The sequence below is a fragment of the Argiope bruennichi genome, chromosome 8 (genome assembly GCF_947563725.1).
Source record: "Argiope bruennichi chromosome 8, qqArgBrue1.1, whole genome shotgun sequence".
Classification (NCBI taxonomy): Eukaryota; Metazoa; Arthropoda; class Arachnida; order Araneae; family Araneidae; genus Argiope; species Argiope bruennichi.
In genome coordinates, this window is record NC_079158.1 from 30,014,271 (window position 1) to 30,036,672 (window position 22,402).

Here is a 22,402-nt window from a genome sequence, read left to right on the forward strand (position 1 = left end):
CTGAATTTTGTTTACTATACATGTTTAACACGTAAAGCATTTAAATGAAAAATTTACGAACTTTGAAAAAGTAGTAGTAAATTGTTTTGAGGCAACTGTACATCACATTCGGAGCAGTAGGAAAACATGCAAATGAAATTAATTATCTTTCATGATATAATTAATTGCCTTTAATTTTATATAATTTATTGACCTTTGCAGTTGGATTAATTCTTCATCATCTGTTTTCAAAGATATATAATATAGTTATCTATATTATTTTCAAGCTCAGATGGTATTTGTTGAAGAATTTTATTTAAAAGAAATAAATCGACGAAATCTTTAATCGCTTGTATTTTAAAATACAATTAATAGAACTATTTACCAATTGGATAAATCGACTAATATGCATCTGTGAAATAGCAACTCTTTCATAAACTGAGGGAATTAGAGAGAATACTGTTTTTAACAACATCGCTCAAGTGACCTGGCACCATACCCTCTTAGATCCATATACGGAAGCATAAATTCTCCATCGAAAAGCAATTAGAAATAACTCAGCAAGTGGTGAATTGATTTTTTTGTTTGTTTGAAAGTAAAAATCAAATGCAAAAATAAAGCAAACGATTATAGAGAGAAAGGTAAAAATCAAAACAAAAGAAGCGTAGCAAAAAGAAATAAAAAAATAAAGTGGCGGTCGAAAGACGAACGGGTGGAGGTCACGCACTGCCTGCAATGAACCGTCTGCACTAACCCCATATAAAAGGAAGGGGCATGCAATGCCTTCTCTTGACACATCAGTGGCTCGCAGAGCGATCGCACCACAATTCGGATTTAACCATGAAAAACGGAACTAGCAAAATGTGTGCGGTAAGTAGACTTTTCTATATGGATATCCAGCAATCGTGGCAAAGTTTTTATAGAATTCTGAAAGAGGAATGAATATGTTTGTCTTTTATATTTAATGCTAATTTGAAAGTAAGATGGAAATAAAGTTATACAAACAGAAATGCAATCATTTTGAGATGCGAATTCTATAATTATCTACAAACATGTTGTTTAGAAAAAAAAATGAATGCATCAAATGAAATGACCTGAGAGAATATAAGAACCTGAATGAAATTTTTACTCATTCGATTCATTCATGACAGTTACCTTGTCTTAACATATGGAAAAATAGAATAATGTCTTTTATATTTAACAAAGAAGATGGCATAAAATAAAAACAAAATTTATGAAAAAAATATCTAAACTAAATTATAATAATAATGTGGAGTGGATGTTAAAGTAACTTGGAATTAGTTGTTTCCTAAAAAAGTATTAATGGATAATGTTGCATAAATTAGATAAAATGTGAAAACCATTAAGAAATTATGTGTCGAACCTTGGGATCGTCCACAACAGTTATTCAGTATTATAAACTTACCTTAATGCTATATATTTATATGCATATCCATAATTTGCCAAAACTGACTGCATTTAAATAAAGTTTAGCACTACGTATTGATTTGATTGCAGCTGTATATCGCAGTATATAACTGAACTCAGAATGGATATATAATAATAGTACTTATAGCTTGATGATCAATTGCTAGCAATCAAATCAGATGAGTTTTGAATCTATTAATTTTTAATTTGTTTTATAGGAGTTTTATTTCCAAATTGGAAAACCTTTACTTGTTGTCTGTTTAATGGCTAAATTATAACGGTCGAGATTTAAAAATATATTTGTTACAAAAAAAAATCACTATCTTAGTGTATAAGTATTAGAAAGTTTATCAGGCACTCTTAGCATATGCAAACATATTAGATTCCTTAGCTAAAATTTTCAATGGACTAATATTTTGATGAGGATCTTATGCAACAAAACAAATTTTCATGAAAATATTTTTAACTTTTTGGCACGTTTAGCATTTAATGGTCAGACATCTTAATTTAAATATATTTTTGTTGTTAACCAAAATTCAATTGCGCTTTTCTATTTGACCATTAATCCATGAAATATGATTTATGAAAGCATGTATTTGAATTTCTTTTGGTTATTTTTTTAAGAAAAAATCTCGTTGTTGTTATTCTTACATGAAATTATAACTGGGAAACGTAAAAAAACAACAGTTGTAACCTTATTCAATTTCATTTGATATAATCAGCTATATTTGGAAAAAAATGTCAGAGTCATTTCGAATGCAAGCCATCTTGAAGTTAACCAGAAATCTTACATCTAATCTATGATATACTACCAAATAAAAATAAGTTTGTCTCGAATTCGTTTCCCAAATTTCTAGATAGTCAGTTTTGGATGGAATAACATCAAATGGAAATTTTTGTTGCTAATATGTTTATCAAATACAATGATTTCTCTCTTTATCTATTCATCAACAATAATTCACATCGAATAAATACTATTGAATTTATTACCAAAAATCTTGGAAATTTATAAATTATTGGAAAAATAAATTAATATACATCTGATTTGTTAGTAAACGAAATGCATAAAACTAAAAAACCCCACTTTGCTTCTTATATAAATCAATCAAACAATGTTTTAAATTTTATTTTAGGGAAATCCTTTTACTATAAATATTTCTCTATATTATTTCATATTTTTTCATTAATACTTGATTATCAGCTGGAAAATTGAAATTCTGTTTGTTGTCGTTTAGTTTTTCGAAAATTATATTTCTCTGTTTTAGAATATTTAAAAATCATAGCCTTTTTATATAATCGATAACGTAGCAAAGCATATTCTAATATTTTTAAAAATTGTTCGTGATATCCTCAGTGCTTATAATCGAAACCGCATCAGAATTAATTATTTTTGCCCAAAAAATTAATTACTTTGCTATAATAAGAAAAATATTTCAGTATACATTTCACCAAAAAATAATTGCCATTATAATAAAAAATTGACATGAATATGAAAGAGTTTTAAAAGTCACAATTATTTTAATTTACAGCGCTAAAGTTTCCAAAAATATTTTTTAATTTAAAATGAAAGAATTATAATTAATAATATTTTGCTAATATTGGATTAGCTTCAGGAATTTATTGGCCGCATTTTTTATGAAGCTTCTAACTAACCAGGAAGCAACTAAACCAGGAATAATGCAACTGTAATAAAATGTGAATCTAATGAAATATGATTAAAGGCACTAAAGCATTGAGGATGCAATAATAACAGAAAAAACGCATATGTTAACTCATTTATCATTTTGGAAAACTGAATGATTTTCGCTTATAGAAAGTTTATTAGAAACTTATTTAAAAAACCTCATAGTGCTTTATTTCTTTAATAAAAATAAAGCACTATAAGGATTTTTTTTTTTTTTTACTTTGAGAATTTTGTTCTATGCAATATTTAAAAATAGATAAGAAACTTTTTGAGCTACATAGAAGTGCAATTTATATCTTAAACAGATTTCTTTTACTTTGTATGTTAAGTAAAGATTTTTGTTTTTTCGAAATAATTTCTTTTGACAGAATAAATTTTTAATAGTAAAGTAAAAATGATGCCGCATCATAAAACGCTTGGAAACTATGCAAAGGTTTGTTTCTTCTTAGTTTATTCGTGAAAGAACCATTCCTAATGCAAAGATTACTTTTTTGCAATAGAATATTAAAAAGTCAAATCTTGGAGAAACAATAAATCTAATGTGTTCTAAGATTGAATTTTAATCTACCTAGTCTTAAATATTCTCATGCTAATTATAGATCTCTTGAGAAGATGTATCCTATGATATACATATTAATCAATATTGATATGTCATCAACCAATGGAGACTTGTATGATAAGATTTCTTTCTGAAATATTCATATAAATTTACATTAAACATTATTCTCATTTCTACTATAGGATTAAATAAGCATGTTAGGTTTTATTTCCCATTAACTGTCAGCATATTAATTCCTGAATATGCTTTTGAAATTTTCCCACATTTCTTTTGATTTGAGCTATTTTGATAAAGTATGTAATGTGAATATTATTCCAATAATTCTACTTTGTTTCACACCAATGTATTTTATCACCTTAAATAAATAGGAACTATAAGAATATATACATTTAATTTTCAAATTTAAAACTGTTTATAATTACTACAATTATATCTAGAAGTCTACTCTGTTTCTGCTACAAAAACACATCATTTATGGCATCCTTCTCTCGACTCTCTAGCAACTGTTTCTGTTTCTCTCTTCCTATCACTTCTTTTGATCTTAGGGCCCGGAATATTGCATGGTACTTGATAGCAGATATAGATAGCAGATATATATCAAATGCAGATATAGTATTTGATATATGCTTAAAGGAATCTGTGTTTTCATAACGTATCATAATTTTCATCTGTGTTTTCTCGCATAATGATATAGTTCATGAGCTACTTATATTGAATATGAAATGTACAAAATGGCAAAATGGAATAAATTTAATATTCTTGATTTACAAAAATAATTAAAACATTCCAACAGTTTTTATTATTTCCTGAAAATTGAATAAGATTAAAAAAGCGCCCTTAGAATTCTGATTTTATTGGGCAAATGAATTAAAAATTCTCATAAACCATTCTCCATAAAATCGAAGAATCTGTATTGAGATTTTTCTTCATCTAAGAAGCGCCAAGGAAAAAAACACTATTTCTTTTCCTAGTATTTCTTAATTGTCGATGGAATATATCTCATAAATCATATCTTCACCAGTATGGAAATCCTTCTTGAGCTTTTGTTTATCTGAAAATGTCTTCCTATCCTGTCTAATTTTATTTCTAAATTTTACAGAACATGTTATTCTTTTCAGAAAGTCGCCATCTATATTCCGAGTTTGTTTGTTTTTTGATGGTATCTGTTGGTTTGAGCCAAAAGGTTTGAGCCAAAAGCCATACTAATCTGCGTATTAGTATACTTTTTCTGAGGATATTGATTGATTTAATTTTAAAAAGATTCTTAGTGGTTGAATTACCCTTCTTTTTTCTAATTCTTTTAAGGAGAATATTTAACAATGATTTTGTGGAAAATGGTTCCGTTTCACTTAATTCTTATGAATACCAAAATCATTTGACGGCTTTTGAAACTACTAGAGTTAAAAAAAAATCTTCATAGTTGCTGTATACCTTAGATTTTAACAAAACAGAATATTAGAAAATGCCGATACATGCACAATTGAGTCTTGTGTAATTCAATATGGTAAATTAGATTATATGACTGATGCACTCTTTCAATTATATAATGATATTTCGAAAGTTTTAGGATATTATATATATATTCTTTTACAGATATAATAATATGGTTTCCAGGATTCCATCAGTTAAGAAAAGATTTAGAAGTTTATTAATATATCCTACCTCCAAGTAAGAGTTTTCAAAATACACCACTATTCACATAATAATAAACGTGAAAATCTTATCATTTAATTGACAATCCTTTTCCTGTAAAGATTCAGGACTTTTTGAATACTTTTTTTCTCAAATTTATTACCATATAATGCGGCTAGAATGGAATTAATATTTAATCAAATCAATTAATTAATTGATAATTTTCTAGAAACATTAAAATAGTTTACTGCATTTGAGAATACACATGTACACAAAATTCTAGTTTAGCAGGAAGTCAAACATTGATTACAGTCTTTACAAATATGAAACAAATCAAAATACTTGAAGAAATCATTAAAAATGAAATAGAATAAACTGCATCAGGATCTTACTTGATTATATGTCCAATTATCTATTACTATTAGACTTGAAGTAAGAAAAATAGGCATTCTGAAAGGAAGTAATCTAAATGTCACATTGACAGATTTTACTCTTTGAATAAAAGGATATACATATTTATCAGATATTTATATATTGTTTTTTAAGATTATCATTGTTGGCGAAAATTAAGTTTCAGTCCATTATCATCTGCAAAAAACTGAACGTCTACGTGAGAATTCTGGCGATGGATTTTAAATATTTTAGCCAATGTAATTTGACTCGAGTTAATATTACATTCCACTTGCATCTTGAATACAATCCTGAAGCAGAAACTTCAATATCATGAAACTATAATCTCATTAGAAATTTGTTAATATTCATTCATAGAAACTGTCCTAAATTTTCAAATAATACTATACCAGTAAAATATTTCAAATATTCTAGAATATAAAATGTAGCGATTGAATTAAAAATTCAAACTTATCCGAGTATTACAATGAAGCAACTTCTTCTTTCACAAATCTAATATTCTGAAATTTAAACTGTGTCTTGTAGTTAGTAACAATTAAACAAAATAAGAAGATGAAATAAAATAGCTTCGAAATTACAGTTTGTTAACTTTTGTTCTAGTTTGTTTGTTACTATTTCTATTTTGTTAATGTACTGGAATTTTGTTTACATCTAAAGATTTGAAGTATTTAAACACTCTAAAAAGCAGTAAGGAAGAAACCGTTCCTTTTAATTATTGGTTATACAAAAAAAAAAAAAATGAGAAAACATAATTTACAACTGATTTGTTAACTACATTATAAAGAACAGAAATCTAAAGTACTTTTTTCCCCAAAAAAATCTCGCTTCACTTTTGCTCGTCCCCCTACTGCAGCGGTTTAGTCACGTTCGAATAAATTTGAAAGAGCAGGAAGAATTTGGGATTACTTTTGTAGTAAACTAAAGTTTTCCTGTATTTTTTATGTTTTTCCGAAAAAAACATAAAGCATTAAAGTCCATAGGATTTTTTTTCTTCCGCTTAGCGGAAATGACCTATAAAAATGGTATTATGGAGTGTTAAATTTCACTTCCAGCTTTTGTCTGCCATAGAATGGCATCACCTCTTTTTGTCTGCTGTTTTGGATACGATTTATTAACTCGCTAATTCTCTCATTATAAAAGAATCTTTCCGGCTTTTACAGTTATTTTCTAATAATTGGTAGAGAAATGGACTAACATACGGTAATAATGCAACTATGAAATTTCGTTTCTTCTGAATTATGTTTTGTTCGTATTAGTGATTTCCTCGTATTTGTACTCTTACAGATTTAAAAATTTCTCCAGGGGATTATTTATAAAGCTATTGTTCATCATTTTTGTTTACATCATTGTTGCTGATTTTAAATCTTCTTATTTAAAAATAGAAAAGACTTATTCTGCAAGGTTAGTCTGTTATGAAACTTTGAATAAAAGAACCATTTCAACATTTTAGCTGTTACACAATATTATTCTATAGAAGGATTTATATAATAAAACTTTTCCTTTGTTACTTAATTCTATTATTTTTCTTACTTTTATATACTTTTAGTATATTTTTAGAATCCAATTGGATTAAACACAATTTTTAATTTATTTATTTGCTTACTTAAATACTTAAATTTCTAATTTTCTCACCATTTTAACAGATGCAAAAAGCATTTGCTTGAAAAAAAGAAACGCAATTGAGAAAATAATCGATAAATAGAATATAGAGAAATTGTGCAAATCAAAATTTTATAAACAGTTTTTTTTTTAATTTTATGATTCAAGGGCCTTGATTCTATAAATATTTGTAGTCGCATTGATAAAAACTGTATTGCAAATTTTGTTTCTGAGGTGTAAGTAGTGAACAATGATAGAAATTGCTAATCAACTAATACAAAGAGAAATACCTTTCCTACGCTTTATATACTTAAGTACTAATAAATTTTGCAATTTTAAAGAGAATAGAAAATTAGAATAACAATAAAAAGTTGCTGATATCTAAAAGATTTCGAATATTCTACTCTTATTATGAATTAAGATATGAAAATTCATAAAAATTCCAATCAAAACATCTGACCTGATATTTTCTCTCTTTTTTTTATACTTCATTTTTACTGGGTTTTGTTTTTGGAGTTTTGGTGGGCTTCCTTTTCTTACATGTTATTCATATATATATATATATATATATATATATATATATATATATATATATATATATATCTGTTTTTTCTTAATTTCACACCTTTTCATCCTATTCTTAAATAAAAACAAATATTACATATCAGTTGTTAAAAGCACATGTATATTTGTGAAACCTTTGTATACTGTGTGAGTTATTTTGTTAGACTCTTATGTTCATTTTATACTTCTTATTTTTATCTATGCATTTTGTATTTCCAAGTGTTATAGTTTATGTTTTACTAGAAAGGACCATTCTCCTTTTTTTTGTGTGCAAAGGGGAATTAAATTGCTTTTATTTATTCACATATTAGTTACAGCAACTGTTCTAGCAATGCTTGTGTATAACCTTTTTGACGGAATAGATATCTTGGAGTGGAGAGTTTTCAGATTTTTGGATGCGATTGATTTAGTTTTTTTTTTCTCTCTATTGTCTTCTTCTATTATTAAATAAATAAAATGTGCAATTTTCTCGTTAATAAGCGTTTATCAGTTTGCATAACTTTGTATTAAGATTTTTCAAATTTTACAGGTGATAAAAATCTGAAACATATGTCATTCAGCTAAAAATAAGAAATTCTAACAATCAGTTATAATTTGTTTAAAAAAATTACATTTCACATAAGTTTTTATTAGTGTATAAAGCCAGAAATTTAATTTTCATTAATTATTTCGATCAAACTGATTTGGCAAATACAACAACCATTGCAGAAATATTTCATCTGTGTATTTGCATATGCCTTCAATAACTAAGTCATTTAAATTTATCAAGATGACATTACAAAGTCTTATATTTATTTGAGTAATTGTGTATGAAATCTATTGCTCATCATCTTTTGTTTGGATATGATTTTTAACGTACCCTTTTAAAAAGGGTTGCACTAATTCAAATCATTATAAATCATTGACTGTCAAACTAGGTACCTAACTTCTTACTCAAAAGCAGATAATATCTGCCCCCTATGAATTCTTTGAAAAAAGAACATGATTATTTTTTTCAAAAATTATATGATAATTTAAACTATTGGTGAAGGTAGACTACGTACAATACATCTACGCATAGAAATTTTTTATAGCTATAGATCTCATTTTTGTGATAGCATTTTCCACAAGACTGGACCCCAAAAGAATATATCGTTAAAAATGGTTCACTCTGAAGCTTGACAAAATATTCATTTCAAATTCAGTTTTCTAAACATTGAGAACCACGCCTTAAAGAGTCGATAGTCAGATGCAAAGGACTTAACCGCTTTACAGTTTACAAAAACTAAATAACAGTAGATAGACAGGACCAAGGCTCCAGACACTATAATTGAAAAGCAGACCGTGAAATCAATATCGCGCTGTATCTTATAAGCCATTTGTGAATCTTTTACAACCAGAAAATTATTTAAATTTATGTAACGTACTGTTATTTAGTTATATATTTTGACGAAAAATTGAAAAATGGAACAGTATAAATGAAATGAGATGAGTTTTCCTCGGTGATTATGAGAATTGATCAAGCAAGGAATAAAGTCTTTTCCACTTACATCACAAATTTCATCTACGCATGCCATCTTCCATTTTACTTTTCTTTATCTCAAACTCTGTTGAGAGACTATATTCTTTCTTTTTCCTTTTATTCTTTCCCAATTTCAAAGTGATATTTTAGCTGAGCACTTGAGTCACATAATAATGAAAACTTTAAAAAATTTAGAGAGTTGAGAACTTTTAGACGATATTGATACCTTTAAATTAAAAAAGTACTCCATTATTTAAACTTTGAATTGTTAAAATTCCAATCTATCAAATTTTAAGTGAAGTTATTAAAACTTATAAACAAGTTTAATATGAATTAAAATGGTAGGAAAAAATTATAAGAAGTTCTGAAGTATTCCATTAAGATATACAATGCCAATAACAACACATTGATGAACTATGTTACAAACAAATACGTTATTTCTGTTATAGAAAGGTTTCTAATATTATTTATCATTTCTTTAATAGAAATAAAAAATATTATTTCCTAATGAAAAATATTTTATCGTAATAAAATATTAATAATTCCTTTATATGAATAAACAAACTCATTTTATAGCATTGAAGGTAATATATTCAGAAATATTTTTAAATATTCTTTCTGGATACTTAACTGTAAAATAAATTTGATATAAACTGTAAAAGAATTTCATTTTTCATATAAAAAATTTTTTATGTCTGTATTTTAATTTTTTATAAAATTGAATTCTGTCACATAGAATCTTCTATTTATCCAGCAGAATAAAAATTAATAAATTAGAAAAAAGTATTTTAAAATTTCTATTTAATACTGATTAAATCTCAAACACTTCAATCTCTAAATTGTAATTTGTCTGGAAAATAAAAAAATTAATGTTTAAAAAGATCTCTATGTTCTTTTCGAGATGGTGAAACTGGATAAATTTCAGGTTGGTTTATAATTGGCTAACTTTCTAAACTGCAATCGGATAAATGAATATTTCAAGTAAAACTTTCTCTATTTAAAATAGTAGAATGATTTTTTTTTAAATACTATATCCAAATATGCATTATTCTATTTTAAATTATTTTTAAGGTATAGTTTTTTACAGTGAGTTATATGGAACAATTTATGTTAAAATTAATTTTCTTAATACATATTTATTTAAAAGATCGACACAATAAAATGATAGTTTGAATTTCAAAATAAAGTCATTCACTGATAAACAGCAGTTATCTCCTTTTCACTAATATATGTGGGATGCCCAAATGAAAAGTGGACAAGTTGAGTGAAATGAACACCTTTATTTAAAATAAAAAAAATTGATATGAGCGTTTTAACTCAGATCCCGTCGTTTAAATAACAAATCTATGCCTTTGTCGTAGAAAGATGCTGATTGATTCTTGAGGAACTCCAGCACAGCTCCCTTCACTTAGTCATCCGAATGGAAACGTGCCCACTGTAAGTTTCCCCATCTTTGAGCCTTCTTAAGTGGCCCAAAGATGTGGAAGTCACAAAGTGACAAATCTGTACTGTACAGAGGGTGTTCCAACAGTTTCCAACGGGTTTTTTTATAAGGCCGTTTGGGTTTCACGGGAGATGTGTGGGTGGGCATTGTCATGGAGAAAGATCACTTGTGTGAGAAAGCCGGGCCGTTTGCTTTTGATTTCTTTCCACAGTTTCGTCAGAGTACTGCAGTATTGTATTGAATCGACAAAGCTTCCTTGGAATAGGAAATCAGTCATGAGTAGTCTACGACAATCGAAGAATCAGAAACCTTACTAATGCGCGTTGTTCCAATCTGAAGGCATCTATCTCTACTACGACTATGCTTTCGATTAATTTCCTCTACCACAAATAGCCTTTACTGTTGAACACCGCATTCAGCGGACACCATTTGCCACCCTTTATGTCCCTGTTTGGTGGCGCTGCTATAGCTGCAGTCATTATGAAGCAATTGCAAGTGTCCATTTTTCATTTGGGCAAACTAATATTTCGACCAAAGTTTTCTCAGTTTCGCTATATTTTTTGGAGCATCTGCAAATCTCTTATTTGCTCTTGTTTCTTTTTAGTTGGTGTTGTTGGTACTGTTCTGGGTTTCAACTAGCAGCGCAACAGAATCCGATGTTCAGGAACAGAGCGAGAGATCCGGTCGCTCATGGCACCAATCTCTTTTCGGGCCACAGATGTTGATGCAGCACCAGCAGAACCAGCCGTCTGTGTCCACCAGTCAGCCCGACGGACCCAATCAGCAGCCGAACCAGCAACCACCGCAAACACCTGACCTGAATGTACCCAATCGAAATTTCGAAGAACACGAAAAAAGTGCTCTACCAGCCGCTTCTGAACAGGATTTCATGTCAAGGCACTTTGGATACCTCAACGTTCACCGATTCGATCCTAATTTCCCTTACTATGACAGCAGAAATTCTTTTCCCAGGTAACTAACATTTACATATATGATATTATTGTTTGCACAATATCAGCATCTGTTTATTAATGTTATAAAGACCTGAAAAATTACAAATATGCATCTTAGTGGCTTTATAAAATCATGTTTAAAATTAGTATGTATTATCGTAATTAAACATTTAGTTTAGTTTAGTTATATCAACGTTCCGTTTTAAAGAAATACTTGGGCTATTTTGGAACGGCCCTCGTAAGTTTAATCCTTGATCAGATGACCAGCCGACACCTGAGCTGGCATCCCCCTCTCCAAGCTTCCACGCCACACCATCAGGTGGAAGTTTGGCCCCGACGGATTTAACACTTACATGACGAGTCTTCGGTGGAATTGGGTGTCGAACCTGAAGCTTTCCGGTTCCGAAAGCGAGACCTTACCACCAGGACACCGCGACCCTCGCAATTAAACATTGTTATGCTGGGTGGAGATAAAAAATAATTCTAACTTTTAGGCCTGCATCATATGAATACGAAGTTCAATCTTTACTGCTTCATCGCTGTGAAAATAATCCTAAACATAAACAAATAGAAAAGATTAATAAGTTGATGGTAGCAATTTTTATTATTTTTCATTTACAATGTTTTAACATATTGTTTCCTCTCAGTTCAAATTCAAGATTGCGTATATTCGATTTTTTTTTCGATTAACGGAACATTATTTTGTCCAATCCGATTTAAATAGAAATTAAGTTCGATTTGTATGCTCATGAACGTTATGGATAGCGAAGATCTGATTGCAAAAATAAATAAATGAAATCTACGATCGCAAATCTCAAGTTATGTGAGAGCATTATTATTTTTAAGTCATTATTTGTTTTAATTAATTTAAGTCATTAACAGGTTTGAAGCCATCACGAGACTTCTCTATCTGAGCTCGATTTTGAGATGAAATATCAACTATGATGTTATAGTTCTACGTCAGCATTTTATGATCGCATCTGCTGTCAAAGAAGCATGCGTAATAATAAAGCAATACTGATAAAAGCAGGTCAACTTTTTAAAAACGCATCTGCTTTTAAAGAAGCATACATAATAATAATGCAATACTGGTAAAAGCAGGCAAAAAATATACGCGATTAAAAGATGATGATGAAAATTGATATTTATGCTTTATTCATTACCTACATTATTTTGAGCTTCAATATTCATTGCCTACGTTATTTTGAGCTTCAATATTCATTGCCTACCCGATTTCGAACTTCAAAACCCCCTAACCAAAACAACTTCATGTTCTCACATGATAAAAAGCTATTGCTATTGTATATTTCTATCTAAGGTGAATATTTTGTTTTTTTCTTTTCAAGACAGTACATTTCCAAACTTGGAAACGCTAAGATTCCCTGTCACTTGAATAAATTTATTGAAAAAAAGTTAAAAATTACATTCAATATACCGATATTACAAAAAAAGAGTAAATTTATTTAAAAATATGAATTTATGAAATTTGACATGGAATTTAATTTGCTAAAAGAACGGTTTAGCGATATCGATGATACAAAATATTATGCAAGTAAATAAAGAATGCAAATTATAAGAAAGTAAATCTTCTTTATTCTGAAAACGCAGTTCCATTTTTCTTGCTTTGACAGTTCGTTTTTCATTATAAAGCTCCACCAGATATCATGTATAGGTTTTCTAAGCTGAATGTCAGGTCAGAGGGAGATCTAGTGGCATGGAATTGATTACTCACATCCCCGCAGTCATAGAGACCAAAATTTTTGATGTGGTGACACTTGAAATAGATCTCTTAAATAATTTTTTTTAAGATTATTTCTTAAGCAAATTAGCATGAGATTTTCCACTACAACTTCAATTAATTAATCTGTGACAGTCAGTTCTGAGATATTGCTTATCAGGTTAACAGCCCGTCTAGAAGGCACATATTCTAGTCTGCGGATAAAATAAAATTGATAAGATTAAAATTCTTAGATGCTCCCGTACGATAGCAATTGTCTGGAAATGCTGAGCGTAAAGCAGCACATTTCCTGGAATGTTCCTCAATTCATGAAATGCACGAAAAATGAGCAAAAACCATATTTTGGCTCTCATACTTTTTAAATGTGGGAACCATGAAAAAAAAATTATTTGGCAATTAAGAGAAGTGGAAGGGTTTTTTTTATACTGATTACCAAGGAAATTAGCTGCCAAATTGCCCAAATAGCAGAAGTTACAATAATTAGATTTTGAGAGATGCGTGAAAAATATAAGCAATTAGTAAGTTAAAGTAAAACAATTTGTAAGTTAAAGTAAAGCAATTGAAGCAAATTGTAAGTTAAAGTAGAAATTCTTTTATCTTTAAATTGATGTAGGAATGCTTTTATATTATTAAAATTGAGGCCGAAACAATTTTATCGTATGTTACTACATAATTTCCTTTCTAATACCATTTCGGGTTCATGAAGAGATTTTAAAATCATAAACTTTATCGCAAGCTGAATATCTCTTTTATTCAGCATAACATGTGTAAATCTACGGTATTAAGCGTAAAGTAAATGTAGAAATAAAATACATAAAATTGTTTTATTTTCTTCTTAATTTTCATTTAATTTATTTGAAAATTAGATTATTATAAAATCTTTATAATAATAATTTTTAACTATAATATTTCAGTAATAAATCTCTTTGCTTCTGAAAATGAAACTTTAGTAATTTATCTTATTAATCATTTAATATTTTTTTCAAAATTAGTTATTCTAAATTTTTTTAACTATAAACACAAAAAGAATATTATTACAAGTATGAATTAGTGTGGCTTGAAAAAGTTTTACATTGAATGTAATTATGACAGGCTTTAGTTTTTTGTGCATCGAAGAGAACTAATTGGAAAATATTAATAGGATTTGCTTAGATCTCATAAAATAAAAATAAATAATTCCACTTCTTTCCCAGAAATTATCTCTGGAAATCTCTTTCTGCCATTTTTATAGTTTGATTAAAATATATATGATTAACTTGAAAAAATTCATAATTAGAAAATGATCATACTTATCATAATATTCAATGTATAAAAGAAGAAAAACATTGGATCATAAGCACGTTATTAGCCAGCGAAAGGACCCAAACGCCCATTCAAACAAAACTGCTTTGGGCACACGAGACGCGTCGATATTCTGGGAAATTTCTCCTCCTTTGTGTTAATTGTGATGGATTGAATACCCGAGGCGCATGTTTTGTTCGTTAGAGACGCCAGCCCAGATGGGTTTGGAGGTCAGAAAAGTTTATGAGATCTCTCAAAGGATGTCCGAGCATACATTTAAAAAAATAATTATTAGCTGAGTGGAATCATCTTTTACATACCAACATCTTAACAGCATGGGTTGTCATTACGGTTTTTGAGGGGGAATAGATGATCGTCGAAAGATAAACGCAGTCATTCCAGTACTCTCAGTTACCTGAACTCGAAAAATTTTAGAGATGAAAGGGTTGTGCAAATATGAATAAAATAAAGAGAATTTTTCATTGAGACCTTCGTAAAATCAATCCCTCCATCATTTTTATATTTCAATAAATAAATCCCAAATTATTGCTATTTATAATCAAATTATTTTATAGTTCAAGATGCATTGGATATTTCAGTAGCATCGTTTCTTAGTATTTTTTTTATTTGGGATCTAACATTCCCTATAGACTATAATCTTTCCTTTCTTTTCAAATAAATTTTAAATTTCGAATAAATAGTATGAAAAGATGTATTTGTTATAAATTTGTTCCACTTTTTTAAAAAAATATTTTTTTAATTATAAATTTTGAAAATATTTTATTTCGAAGTAAAGGAATTCGTCTTTTTTTTTTCTTTTTAAGTTTTGATCACAATATTTTATTATTTTTCAAATTGTTTACCTTTTTTTTATATCATTTCATAACCTTTTAAAGTTATTTAAAAACTTTCTAAAGGTATTCTTAATAAGTTACAAACACCTATTTAAGGAGAAAAATTGCGCTTCAAATTCTTTATTCTTTCAAGTGTTGCAGTAAGTTTTATTTTATGAATTCCTTTTACCTTATTTTAAATAGATATCCTTCGCCCCACGCTCCTCGATTTGGTCCTGGCTACCGAAAGGACAAATATGGGCACGGATATGGTTACAGCTGCAAGCAAGGAGACGATTGCGAAGAGGTGAAGGCAGCCAACCAGCTGGCAGCCAGAAACCCAGCCCCTGCCCCCTCACCCTACAGTCCTCATCCATTTCATCACAATCCCATGACACCTTTTGGAAATCAGTTCCCAGATTTAGCACCCTTCCCCAGCATGCCTTCATTTCCAAACATGAATTCATTTGCTGGGGCTTATGGAAATCAATTCGGTGCACCACCACCTGCAAGATTCAGTGACCCTCATCCGCAACCACCACCACCTCCTCCTATACACCAATCTCTGTTACCTCCAAGGTACTACCATGGAAGATACCTCCACGACCAAGAAGACAAGGCAAAAGAATCTGTTTCTAATCCATCCCCAAAGGAGAGTAAATCGAGTAGCAAGTAATTTCAGCGTGGCGAGATTGATATCAGGAAAATCTATAAAAAATACTGATTATAAGTGAACTTTTTATTTGTACCTCAAGAACTGACAATGAATTTCTTTGGAATCTATCTCTTGATAAGCCATTATATTGCTTTTCAATAAACATTGGACCACGTTCTAAGCGCATGTCATCCTAAATAATTGCTGCAGGTTTGCTGTTTTGGGATACAGCTGGATTTAGATAAAGGATGGATCCCAGATCATTGCTTTATTTATGTCAAACTTCAACCAGTTTTATCGTCTTTCCTACTGACAAATGAAATCATCTGGAATTTTGATCCCAAGAACGAAATACAATTATAAGAGATATGAATGAGAAAAGTCTCATCCTGATGATGAGAGAGAAAAAATGCCCTTACTCACTTTCTTATGAGAAGGGCGTGAGTAAAGAATGAAATGAAAGTTCTTAAGCAGATATTAATATTTGAAAGCAATATTTCTAATTTTTGAGACCCTATTTAGTTGTTGTAGAGGAACATAATGATGACATTTAAATATATCATACAGTATTTCGTTCTTTTTATGGTATTAGAATAGCATAGTACCTTTCTTTCTTTTGTTTTGTTGGCGTGTACATTTCATAAATCACAGGGGTGTGCTACTTGAATAAGTTTGGTTAATGAATATTTTTTTGTGTGTGTGTTTTGTTTTGCACTGATGTTGAGATTGATATCTTCCATGGCAGAGCTGAGTGGACTCAGTCTCCCTTTGTAATGAATATGATGTTTTAATGATTAAATTTAAAGAAGAATTCTTGTAAATCTGTTAAATGTCACAGTTATTGTATAAGTAATGAACAAATAAAAAATTATTTTTTCTGTTTCTTCATCATTGACTGTTATAAAGAAAATTCTGAGTATTAAATACTGAAAACTATTTTGTAACATTTAATATGAGAAAATAATTACAAAGTATTGGCTACAAATTCATTTTCCTACTTCATTAGAAGATCTATTGCCTGTTTATGCGCAATCAAGCGTAAAAATTCATAATTTTACTAATATTTTGAAAAAAAAACTTTAAAATGCCTTGAATGTATTTTATTTTCAATGGCGTATAAATTGAAAACGATTTAAGTTATTAAAATTAAGTCCTTTTACAAAAAAAAAAAAAAAAAAAAATCAACCAGTGGGTGTAGCCTCCCAACATTTTCTCGCATACTCCCATTTCCCCTGCCTGAAATTGTGAGCTTTGAATGAAATCGTGATCTTTGAAGAGAATTTATTATTTTGTATCGAGTCTATCGTATGACCACTGGTGAAATTTTAGGAAATTTATCCCTAGCATTTAATAAAAGGTACCCGAAAATCGAATTCTATCTTGCTGTTTCCCATCAACTAAAATCAAAATTTGACTTTTAATTACAATTGTAGTCATAAAGTCAGAAGTTAAATTATATATATTTATGTCATTGCATTTTTTAGTTATTTCATTTATATGCTTGTGAAAGCATAGACCAACAAAAAATCAATGACCTATCATATTCAATTTCAAATTTAATAGGTAACTACTCTTTAGATATCAAATCTGTGTACTTATAACTCACTTCGTTTGTACTTTATTCGTCTAAATCACTTTTTTTAATTAATCATATGGATATATACTTGGACAGCAGAACAGACAGACTTTCTCTGAATGAGTCTTCTAATTCTGTGAAGTTAAAAATTTGGGGAGCAGAATCTGAGATTTATGAAACTCTCGAGATCGAATTTTTCGAAATACTTTCTTCATACTAGCATGTAAGAAAATGCGAAGCATAAAAAAAGTAAAAATGAATGGACAACGCCTTCTTTTTCTTGAGACAAACAATCAATACTGGGAAAACTCCTTTAATTTATTCAAAAATTATTTTTTTTATTTTCTGTAATAAGTACGTTTGTCACATTTGATTAATAATTTTAATTGTTTACAAATCTTTTAAAAGTTTTCAAACCGACCATTTTCTGAAAAGAATCATAAGGAAATTTTTATTTTCTCGCTTGTGAAGCATAGAAGATGCTTGTAATCACAAAACATTTGAACTCAATATTTCAACTAGTATCCACGTTACAGAACTTTTCAAGTAAAAAAAAGGCATCATGTTTGTCTACTTGCGAACACGTGAATTCAAATACGCCTTCCACTCGGCTGATGAAATTTGGTATATGGACTATAAATATAAATTGCAGATTTATCTCTAATTTTGAATAAAATTCATTTAGAGGAAATTTTTATGTCTTCCTGTTCAATACTAAGCGAACACGATAATTACAAAACGTAAAAAGGCTAAATAGATGGAAATTTTATTCACATATTAAGCATCTAAAATGTAGATCCTTATCATATTTTGAATCAAAGTTAGTGTTAACATTTGAAAGCATGTAAACTCAAAGACTTAAATCAAAGAAATTCGATATGTTAGCATATGATTACAGCTGAAATTCAATGTCAAATTTTCTTTTCAATCGAATGAAATCAAGGCTCCCAAAATACATATTTGAGCGATAACTTAAGAAAATATGCTAGATTCACATCAAAGATCCATATTTCATAAAACTATTGTCCACTAATTTAATATGGTGGGAAAAGGGAATAGCACATTTTTTGAAGAATTACGATAAAGTTCTAAGGAGTATAATCCCGCTAGTTTTATAAGCTAAAATATTTCTCATTCATTACAGCATTTTATATAAACAATATATTTATTTACTTAATAAGCTTATTCTCACCATTTTCTCTGTACACTTCTAGTTTAAAAGTTACTGATCTAATATTAAAATACACCATGAGACGTTTTTTGGTAGATTTAACTTACTCAGGCATTTCTAATTCATGTTTACTATAAAATATCTGTAAACTCCATGCATATAAACTGATTATTCTAATCGATAACTGATCTTTTTCGGTACAATATAATGACCAGCAGAAGCTGTCACCCCAAAACCTTTTTGGAAATTTTCCAATAAAGGCTTTATCCCAAATAATGTATTCCAGGGCACTGAAAACGAAAAATGATACCTAAATATTGTGTCAATCTCCAAGATTAAATCCCAATCAATCGCAAAGCAAAGATGGTGATGCAAGCCAGAGAAAACTTTTGCAGTCTGCAATGTTAAAAACTCGTAGCTGCAATCTTGGAGTTATCATAACATCACCAAGTAAGCCCAAATACTACTATAATAAATACTAAATAATGCATAAAAAAATACTAAAAAATATTAAAAAAAATTCATTTGCATAACCTTTTTAACATGTGGAATATTGCTCTTTTAAACAAACACACACACACACACACAAAAAAAAAAAAAACAAAAAAAAAACATAATATTCAATACTAATCATTGCATTAATTTGTTTCGATGCTGCCATTCTATCAATAGGAAATATCAAATACATTTAATAGTTTAGTAGTGTTATTCGTTAAATAGTAAACGATTTCTCATTCGAGTCTATCAAAAATATTGAATTGTAAAACTCATAAACCGGATAAATTTTTTTTACAAGTTGTAAGTGACATATTAATGTGGAAAAGAGCAAGAAAATAAAAAAAAAGGTATTATGAGAAGTGTACTTATATGAAATGGAGCCTATGATAAATAACGAAAGAATGCCGCATGTTCCATTTTTAACTAGATTTTTCATATCTCTGCCTCCCTCCTCAATGCTACAAAGTTATAAATTCAAATTAAATCGAAATAATAATAATATATCATTTTGAAATTAACATAATCTTCAGCGATCTCATGTTTCACTCCCTAAATTATTTGCAATATTTCAATCAATCAGTCTTAATTCAGTTTAAATTTTTAATTGATGTAGTTAAAGCTAAAAATTTTGTATCCGTTGTGGATAATGCATCATTTACTACAAGCAATAAGAATATAAATTGGATAATATTTCATAAACAAATAACCTGAATAACAGTTCATCAGCCAATTTAGGCATTTTTGCGGCTGTAGGCAGTGCGCAATATGAAATGTGCTTTTTAATCAATTTCTGATTATGTATTTGTTGGTATTTATATATTATGACTCCAATGGAATTATATTTGAATTTATTGAATAAAGGTTCTGTTTTATGAATATTTTAATCATTAAATTAACGTAATAAAACATATAAGAATCTGGCTAATTATACTTGATAAGGTATTTTATTATCTTAATATTTTCTAATTCGTAGAATTCCTTTTTTCCCAAGCTTGCTTATTTTCTACAAAGGGGAAAAAAGCTTTTTAATTGACTAGCTTGAGCCCCCCTTTCAGACTAAAACTTCTGGAGAACTTTCCTAATTTGCCCAGGTGAAAATTTAACCCTGATGACACTCTAAGCACTAGCCTTACCTACTACATCCTAGTTATACTATTTAATATCTTTATGAATATTTTATATTCTTATTTTTATTGAATTAGTTATAACCTCAACAGCAATTTCCATTTGAGTGTATAACCGAAATTTTTTTACTATCGTTATGGTTACATATTATTTCTACAGATGGCAGCACAAATGCGGGTTTTAATAGTTTATGTCTGCAGCTAAGGTAGAAAATACTTGGATCTAAACTGCAAACAAGCTAGTTGAATATTTGTTCTACATTAAGGCCACAACACAAATTCTCCGGATAATTTAATCTCTTTTATTATTATAAGATTTTCTTATTTTCTGTGGAATTAAATTCTGTAAATTACGTATTAAAATTTCAGAGAAAATGGCCATAAATAAAGTTCTCATGAATTGATAATTTGTGTTATCTAGTAATAAGCACTATTAGCAATTCTGCTTATAATTCGAAGGGGAAAAAACTATATGGTTTCACCATGTTCATAGAATAACAAATGAATGATAAGAAACAACAATAGTAAGAAAATTTACTGGAAGAAAAAATTATCCTAATTATGTCACAATTCTTTAACCAATGAAAATGATGAATATAAGGTTTCCATTGGTCGTTTAGTTGCTTATTTCTCATAGATCAGATATGAATTGTTTATTTATATTTAAAATGAATGAATAATGGCGACAATTTTAATTACTTGAATGACCCAGTAGTAAAGCAAGGGTAAGTTTCATCCGGGATTTACAATGATTATCTTCTTCTTCCAACTAGTCAAACAATGGCTTAATAAGATTAAAGTGGGATATAGTGTTATTTTTAGATTCCAATCACATTCAATTTTTTTTAAAAAAAATGCATACATAGATAAACGTTTTGCCTTCATGGGAGCCTCTAAATCTGCCACCAGGAACATATAAAATCCCCTTGCACTTCGATCGTTACGCCATTGAAATAATCAGCAATATTTTTATTTTTCCCTTCTTTTTGTAAACGCCATAAATATAATAAAAAATATAATCTTTTGCATTATTAGGTTTGTTAAATTCACAGGAATTCATTGAATATTTAGCAAGGATTTATTTTACCATCCATAGAAAGTTGCATGAGTTTCATCATCGTCTATCTTTGATACTATTTACATAATACCACGGCAGAGTGGACATAAAGACTTTCGCTTATTATAAAAAAAAAAAAAAAAAATATTGTAAAAGAATTAATTTAATTTGGCTCATTTTTTTTTACTTAGTACAGATAAATAATTTTAAAAATTAATTAATACAGATAAATAATTAAAAAAATATTTTTATAATATTTCATCTGTTACACTGAACACAGCATTTATTTCCTAATTTTGAGAGTATCAGTACATTAGTTGCGCCATCTATCGGATAAAGATTAAATTAAAAAAACGAGTATTCCATAGTATCATATTCTATGACTCTTATAATAATTTTTTATTACCAGGGAAATTAGTCAGATACGCTAAGAATGGCTAAAAGTATCTAAAAGTAATCTTGAAAATGCTAAAAATGCATACAATTTTTCTTGCCCCATTTGCATATCTACTTTTGAGTTCTCAAGGAGATATTCAATTTCTTTCAAATCCCAGTGGTGTTTTTTTTTATTGCTCCAAACATATTAATTAAAAGAGAATACGGATTTACCTGTCAAATTTACTGTATGTATATAACATTGGAACACTGGACTTTATAGATGAAATCTGTAAGTTTTACTCTTTCATTTTACGAGTACGTTGGCTATTGCAAGATA

At 28.8% G+C, this 22,402-nt stretch overlaps 1 protein-coding gene across 1 annotated transcript; it reads left to right on the forward strand.

Moving 5' to 3' along the window:
- Positions 1-784: 784 nt before the first annotated feature.
- Positions 785-17,144, forward strand: LOC129981441 (cyclin-K-like). Its single transcript, XM_056092280.1, has 3 exons — positions 785-849; positions 11,406-11,773; positions 15,811-17,144. The coding sequence occupies exons 1-3, from the start codon at positions 820-822 to the stop codon at positions 16,280-16,282; spliced, it is 870 nt and encodes a 289-aa protein (XP_055948255.1). The 5' UTR covers positions 785-819; the 3' UTR covers positions 16,283-17,144.
- The last annotated feature ends 5,258 nt before the right edge of the window (positions 17,145-22,402 follow it).

Coding starts and splice junctions, on each gene's coding strand:
- LOC129981441 (XM_056092280.1), top strand. CDS start 820: ATGAAAAACGGAACTAGCAAAATGTGTGCG. Junction 850..11,405: donor GAACTAGCAAAATGTGTGCG/GTAAGTAGACTT, acceptor GTTTCTTTTTAG/TTGGTGTTGTTGGTACTGTT. Junction 11,774..15,810: donor AGCAGAAATTCTTTTCCCAG/GTAACTAACATT, acceptor TATTTTAAATAG/ATATCCTTCGCCCCACGCTC.